The sequence below is a fragment of the Quercus suber genome, unplaced genomic scaffold (genome assembly GCF_002906115.3).
Source record: "Quercus suber isolate HL8 unplaced genomic scaffold, Cork oak 2.0 scaffold_1135, whole genome shotgun sequence".
Taxonomy (NCBI): domain Eukaryota; kingdom Viridiplantae; phylum Streptophyta; class Magnoliopsida; order Fagales; family Fagaceae; genus Quercus; species Quercus suber.
Genome location: NW_027070538.1, coordinates 8,879 through 16,421, shown reverse-complemented (window position 1 = coordinate 16,421; position 7,543 = coordinate 8,879). Strand labels below are relative to the sequence as shown.

The 7,543-nt window shown below is 34.8% G+C and overlaps 1 protein-coding gene across 2 annotated transcripts; it reads right to left on the bottom strand.

Moving 5' to 3' along the window:
• Window positions 1-1,263: 1,263 nt before the first annotated feature.
• LOC112026471 (BTB/POZ domain-containing protein At5g48800) lies at window positions 1,264-7,160 on the bottom strand. Of its 2 annotated transcripts, none has more exons than XM_065769381.1 (4): window positions 6,727-7,160; window positions 4,454-4,520; window positions 2,453-3,625; window positions 1,264-2,113 (listed from the first exon to the last, which is right to left on the bottom strand). In XM_065769381.1, the coding sequence occupies exons 1-4, from the start codon at window positions 6,813-6,815 to the stop codon at window positions 1,580-1,582; spliced, it is 1,863 nt and encodes a 620-aa protein (XP_065625453.1). In that variant the 5' UTR covers window positions 6,816-7,160; the 3' UTR covers window positions 1,264-1,579. The 2 variants fall into 2 exon arrangements, with proteins under 2 accessions (XP_065625453.1, XP_065625454.1); XM_065769382.1 differs by having other exon boundaries at window positions 6,745-7,159.
• Between the last annotated feature and the right edge of the window lie 383 nt (window positions 7,161-7,543).

Below are 7,543 nucleotides of genomic sequence, written 5' to 3'. Positions count from 1 at the left end.
TTTTCCAAAACAACAGCTGAATATACTACGCTGCTGGTGAAAGAAGAAACAAGCACAAAATGACTGAATGTACATGTTGATCTAAAAACTACAGGTCAGCCAAGTTTAGCATTTTTGACATCATTTATTTCAAAAATGATTACAACAACAAAGAAAAAGTACAATTTGTGCATCACACCAAAGTTTTCCTTGGCTCATTCTATTGGCAGCCTAACAAAGCAACAATATATGTTACTATCTAATTATATATAACTAACAATTCATGGCTTTTTTTTAGAAAAGTTATCTAAGTTTGCTCCCGAAAATTTTAGGATTTTCCAAAACAACAGCTGAATATACTACGCTGCTGGTGAAAGAAGAAACAAGCACAAAATGACTGAATGTACATGTTGATCTAAAAACTACAGGTCAGCCAAGTTTAGCATTTTTGACATCATTTATTTCAAAAATGATTACAACAACAAAGAAAAAGTACAATTTGTGCATCACACCAAAGTTTTCCTTGGCTCATTCTATTGGCAGCCTAACAAAGCAACAATATATGTTACTATCTAATTATATATAACTAACAATTCATGGCTTACTCCCTCAACATCATAAATAACTAAATTTATTTCTTACAATTCTCAATAGTTAACATTTTAAATTTGAGGTGTACATTCCCTAAACACCTCCTAGGTCCCATAAAAAATTAAATAATAACCCACAGATATTATACAAGTTGAAGTTTGAATAATTGACAAACTTGCAGTGCAAAGAGCTTCATTTTAGAATGATGTAACCAAAAAAATCTAGGACCATAGACAATTTCATAACTTCTTTTTCACAACTATGATGTAGAAGACTGGTGGTAGAAAAAAATGGTAGGTCTATATGTAAGTGATAGGACTCACAATCTATCACCTTAGAGTCGTGGCAAAGAAGTTGTGAAATAGTTCGTGATCCTAGAACCACACATGACATAACATCCATTGCAATCATTGCAACATTAAAGATAGAGAGCATTTAAAATTTTATTTGGGTCAGTCATAGGCATTATATGAAAATTCTGGGTCTAATAACATTTTGGGTATTCACAAATCCTTGGCACCGAGAACAGCGTAAAACATTCAGTGAAGGATCTAACCTGAAAGCAAACTAAGGAAGCCCGACCAGTTTTTATCTCTATATTTTGGAAAATAGAACTCCATGAAGAAGATAATGCTAATTTTAGAAGGAGAGGTAGGCAATAGTCATCTCAAATTCAATTCATCAAGAATTAAGTCCCAACAAAAAGCAGAAAATATTCATCTCAAAATCAATTCATAATGAATTGAGTCCCAACAAAATTAAATACAATGAGCATTTTATGCATGTTCACATTAGACATTCTTTGAAATATGTATAAACATCAAAGTAGTAATCACCAAAAACCATCACTTGCAATTGAGAAGAGCCCCCTTCTCTTGCTACGTCAAAGCGCCAGAACTCATTTACAAGGCGGCGAAAAAAAAATTTAGTAAAAAGGTTACCACAAACATGACATACAGACTCAACAAATTCAGGGGGGGAAAAAAAGATTCCAAGTGATGTTAATTACCTACTCTGTACTTGCACATGTTCTCTCAATAACCTTAGAATCTGTTCTATGCGAATGTTTTGATGGAGAACTTGATCCCCTTGAAGAACTATGTCCAAAGAAGCTCAGTTTACCAATTTTCTTTGAGAAAGAACTCATAAATTTACGAGAATTGGACTTTTCCATATCCCTCTTCATACAAACATGTTCTTTCTCAAGATCATTTAGTCTCATCCGTAACCGTGCTAGCTCAAGTTTTAGTTCACGATTTTCTCTTCTCAATGAAGCATAGTTGTCTCGTGGAGACATCGCCGCACTTAGTGCTCCACTGCTGATCCTCCATGACTGGTGGGTTGGCTTGGGGTCATCATCTCCATAAGAACAGCTCAGGGAATTTCGGAGCCTTATTTGCTCAAAGTAGAGCACTTGTACAATAGACTGGAGAGGGAGACGCTCATTTTGTGCAGCATGTGCACCAGCCTCTTGAGAGAGCTTTTGGAAATCAATCAGTTTGCTTAGCTTCTTCCGGTCCAACTCTGATAAATTTTGATGTGCCTGAATATGCATTCACATAAGAATCAGATAAAAGGAAATTCTAAGAAGAAATTACCAGTATAAATGGACCTTGTTTACTTCAGGTAAATATATTTCAAGAAGACTTAGTTTGACATGGGAAAGAGTAGAATTAGTTGAGATTTTTTTTCTTTCTTTTTGAAATTTATGACTAATATATCTTGTACTAATTTTAGGGGGGGGAATACTTGGGCGAATGCTCCCGGTGAAGAAGGAAAAACAAGTATCTCTAATATGCAACCTCCAAAAATCAGTCAGTTTCATATGGGAAAAAAATGTTTGTGTCATCTAAAATTGCAAGGAAAGATGAGTAACACATACTTTCAGATAAATATCAATGGCTCGATATAACCCGTCATGAACAGTACGTGCATGTGTTGGTAAAACATCTGCAATCACCATGAACTTAGGAAGCTTGAGATTTGCATCAGGTGCAATTTCTGCAAGGTAATTATCTACTAATTTTGCAACTTTGAACAAGGCAGTTTGGGAAGGTGAATGGGGACTATCAGATTCAAAAACGGAAGCATCATCCATATCGTCTTCGCTATCATCTTGCTGTGAGAAATTTACCAAAATCCTATGAACCGTATCAACATCAAATAAGGTATCACCTGCATGCCTGAAAGAAGGGATGAGAAGATCATCGAGAGTAGCAATATCCAACTGGGACCCAATCCTCCTCTCCAGATCAAGCCTACAAGAAATTGTGCAATCAAGCATCACTGCACTTCGTAAGAGTCCAAAAAGGAAAGTGATTGGAACAGCAAGCTTCTCAATGGGCAAGAGGCTGACAATCGTCTCAACCACCAGTTTTTCATGCCCATTTGAACCTGAAAGCAAATCAACTTTTGCCTGGTTACATGGATTCCATAAGCTGGATTTCTTTGTCAACTCCTTCTGCGCATAATTCACAAGGGATGCACCAATGCTCTCTGGACGAACCCCACGACACTTCATTGCCGTTATGACTTTTTGATACAAATCAACCCGCAGAACAGAAAGATCTTCAATCCACCAGTCCCCGTCACTCTTGGCTTGCCTGTTCATGTGAAGCCTCCCTGAACTGCTGTACTCCAAGCGTGAGAAGCTTGAAGCAATCTGCTCTGCACAAGCCTTTGAGGCTATTGCATCGATGCAACGGCTAACTACTCTCAGCTCATCTGCAAGAGGGAGTAGGTTTTCACATTGTTGCAGAACTTCAACACACATTTCAAGGTTTTTGCAAACAATACTCTCAAGATATTCTTCAGCACGGGAACCAAGATTATCTTTCGAAAACTCTTCGGTCATTTCAAGGTAATCAGAAACACAACACAGCTGAGCAACATTCATGGATGTAATTTCAAAGTTGATTCCATAACAGAATTTTGCTGCCAACTCAAATGCCTCTGCACCTCCTGGTAAATTAAGCAGTTCCACCCTTGAGATATCAGAATCCCTATGTTCTGCAACTAACTTCCGTATTCGTCCACTTCGAGAGACAAGAGGGAACTGCATTTAAGAATGAAGGCTATTGTAACCATGAGAACTACGAAAAAAAAAAATCACCATGCTTAAAGCAAGTTCTAATAATTTAAGCAATGATTATCTAGCCCATTCAAGCATATGAGCAAGAGCATCACAAATCCAAGAGTGTGTATAAAAAAAATGATTAAGCAATGTGCAAATTTGGTATGGTTGAAAAAAATCTCCAAGGATAGAACATGTTCGTACTTCATGTAATCTGTGTGTATATTTAGTGGTTAAAAAAAAATTGCAAACAAATTGCAAATGATCTGGACAATTCAAATTTATTGCAAATTCCTAATTGATCATGGACAATTTAAATGAAACACAATTTTTCTTTTTTTCCTCGGCATAAAAATTGTCTGATTTTCTATTTGATTCTTCTTCTTTTTCCAATTTCAAGTTACAATTCTAGAAAACTTGAATTTTAGTTAATGTCCACTTGTAATTTTGGGGGCAAAATTTGAACTTAAGGCCAGTCTCAGCTCCAGTCCACATCTTACCACTTGAGCCCAAGGGCACATTTCAAGTAGAATTCAGTAGCAAATAATACTTTGCGTCTGCTCTTCATGACCTAAGATAGGACAACCAAACTAGATTTAACCAACTGAAAATGTATTGAGAGTGCCATCTATTTCGCTCATTCTTTATGTTTACAAAAAAGAAAATACCGCTGAAGCTGATACGACACTGAAATTGCATTTGAACAGAGGCACCACCAAAAATTTAGTAAAAGAAGCTTCATCCATCAGAAAGGCATACTCAATCAGAAAATAGTGAACAAAATCATGATAAAACAAAGCATACTGTTACCTTATGTAATGAAAATGTCCCTCCACTAACTTCAATGGTAATATCGCTTGGAACATCACGAAAAATCCTACAACAGGTTATCAGCTAATTATTTTCACAAGAAGGCTTACATTCACAGGAAAAACGAACATGTAATTTCCAAGGTTAAGTTGACTCGCTTATAAAAAAAATAAAAGGATATGGTTTAAACTCTTGCTTGATAAAAATATTCTATTGATTTAACTCAAAGAAATCACCTAGAGCTAGCAGTTAGAAGATTATTGAAATATAATCACACAATCCAGATGAGTAAAAGAGAAATAAGTGTACCACATGGATTAATAACCAATTGGAAGATTAGATATTCACTTATAAGAATCACATGTTTGTTAAAATATTATGCAATAGTCACAAACTGTCAGTAGCCTTAAATTTACTTTCAAATTTAGAACGAGGAATTATAAATATCTATAAATGCCAACCATTACAAAACCTATTATATTTCTTAGGTTTCATAGGATTCTGAAATCTACAATGAAGTCTTATAACAAAGATGCGTGTATTGTTTCTCGTGTGTAATGTACCCTATATATATAAATCTCTCAAAACATCAATTCTAACTCACTCCTTCACTTTGGATCCATAATTTTAGTCTCTTAATATTCTTTTTCTTAAATATTAGTAGCAACAACACGGAACAGTTATATGAAAAAAAAAATGTTCACAGTAAGGAACTTTAAGCCAATCATAATCAAAAGAAATACAATATATTAAGAATATTGAGAAGTAGATCAAATTATATATTAAACAAAGTCAAGGCATTGAGAAATTGGACTGTGACTCCTGTGTTTTCACAATATGTTTTAAAAGGAGCACCCTGGGGGTGAGGCACAAAAAAAAAGCCCAAGGCAGATATATTTTAGTTTGGCTCTCCAAGATCACTATGCTTCTAGTTTAAGTGCACACTTAAGACCCAAATATCACATCTTTTCTGCTATTCTAAAGGCATACGCCCAGCTGGACTAATTACTTTAAAAATGAAACAAAGTTGACCATGGTTTACACTAAACAATAAGGAAAAAAAATTATCTGCTAGTTTTCACCCAACCAAGAGAGAGAGAGAGAGAGAGAGAATCTCCTACAAAAGAACCTTTGGCACCATAAGAATCCAGTAAGATTTTTTCCGGCTTGTGTTTTGCCTTTTCCTTTCAATTACAAATTGGGGATTTTATTAGCACTGTCCTATCTTACTGACAACATTTTTTCCCTTTTTTTTTTTTTTTTTTTTTTTTTTTTTTTTTTTTTGGGAGATTGGAAGCAAGTTTATTGAAATTGTCCAGCACTAAATTTATTCTTCTTCTTTTCCTCTAGGTTTATTAAAATGTTCACTATTATAGTAATAAGTCTCTCATGAAAACCAGAATATATTTTATAATCCAATTATATTTTAGAATCAATTAATCATAATATTATACAATTATTTTATTTTATATTAAAAATATTTACTTCCCATGCTTTAAGGCTGTTGGATGTTAGGCTTATGCCTAACCTCAATGGATGTGAATCTTTGCCTTAAACTGTTGGGCTTTGCAAATGAGTTCTCGAGCAAGAGAGGGGTTTCCCAGATTAAACTTCTCTCTCTCATTATGCAAGGATATTTCCTACCCATCTGAGTCAAGAATAACTCACTGAGATGCATGCAGGAAAATCTCAGATTAATATGACAAATAAAGTGACTCAACAAAATGGCAGGACTAGGGAGAAAGTTAATGGATGAACAAAGATGCAAAAGGTTACATTCCAAAATATGATTCAACTAACTGATGTTCACCACATGATGTAAAAATGTGCAGCATATACATTCAATAGGAAGCAACGAAAAGAAGGGGGGAGAGGAAGAAAGATCATAACTTTTGTTTTGGTCAAATACAAAATGATTTGCAGTTGCAGCTTTTGTTTAATGAAAACTAATGTCAAAGCTTAATTTATAAGAGTGAGTTAAAATTCACAAGTTAGACATATAGAAGTAACAACTGAAGCACATAAACATTGAAAATGTCGTCATAGACAACATAAAGAAAAAGAAGGAAACAAAAAAAAGATCAAAATTTGAAAGTGAAACATCTGAAACTGCAGTGAGCTAAGCATGGAAAAACGGAAAGAGTATGGAAAGAACTCACTCATTGCATCACCAACAATAAATAAATAAAAACAAGGTACACATGAACAAAACAACAATAAGAAGATGAAAACATAGCACAACATGTCAAACAATTGAGAAAAGTGAAAAATACCCAGAACAGAAAACAAACCATTCATTGCATCGCTGCCTTGCACACTGAGCCAGCGACAGCTGTTGCTGCTGCTTGTCACTAAGGTCCATGGAGAGCAAGAAGAAAACCCAATGGAGAAAAATGGAATGTGAAAAGGAGAAAAGGACAATGAAGTGAGGAGAGTGAGAGACAAAGACAGAAACCCAGTTGGGGATGTTGCTGGTAGTGAAGTTTTTTCTTTGGCCATTTTTGTCAAACAGATGATGTTCAAAGCCATAGATTGCAATTGTCCAAAAGCTAATGGGCCTGTCTTGTGGTTGTGGGTCATACGCTTCTATTATATATTTTTTTAAGGATAGAATATAGTGTTGACGATAAAACTTTGGAGCCGACGATAAGAAAATTTATCAGTTAAGCTAATTTGAATCTACATTTTTGACATCTATTATCACACTTCATCAATATCAGGATTTTGGTTGGTTTAATTAAAGATTTTATTATTAGTCTTTGTTGAAACAGGTAAAGGGCCGGAAAAGAAGGAGGTGTTTGTGACTTTTGGCTATTGTTATACTCATTACAAACAAAAAGAAAAAAAAAGCGGGAACAAAAGTAGTTAACAGCTTTTGACATTATTTCACCTTTAAACGGTGAAAAGTGAAATATATTCTCTTTGTCCTTAGAAACTTTCTCATTTTAATTTTACCCTTTTGTTTTCGGCTATTTGCACAAATATCCAAACTCGAGCATCACCATCAGATGTGGTAAATGTGCCAAATGACATTTACCACACCAAACACCAAAATCTCCTTTTATCAGATGTGCTAAATCCTATAAAATT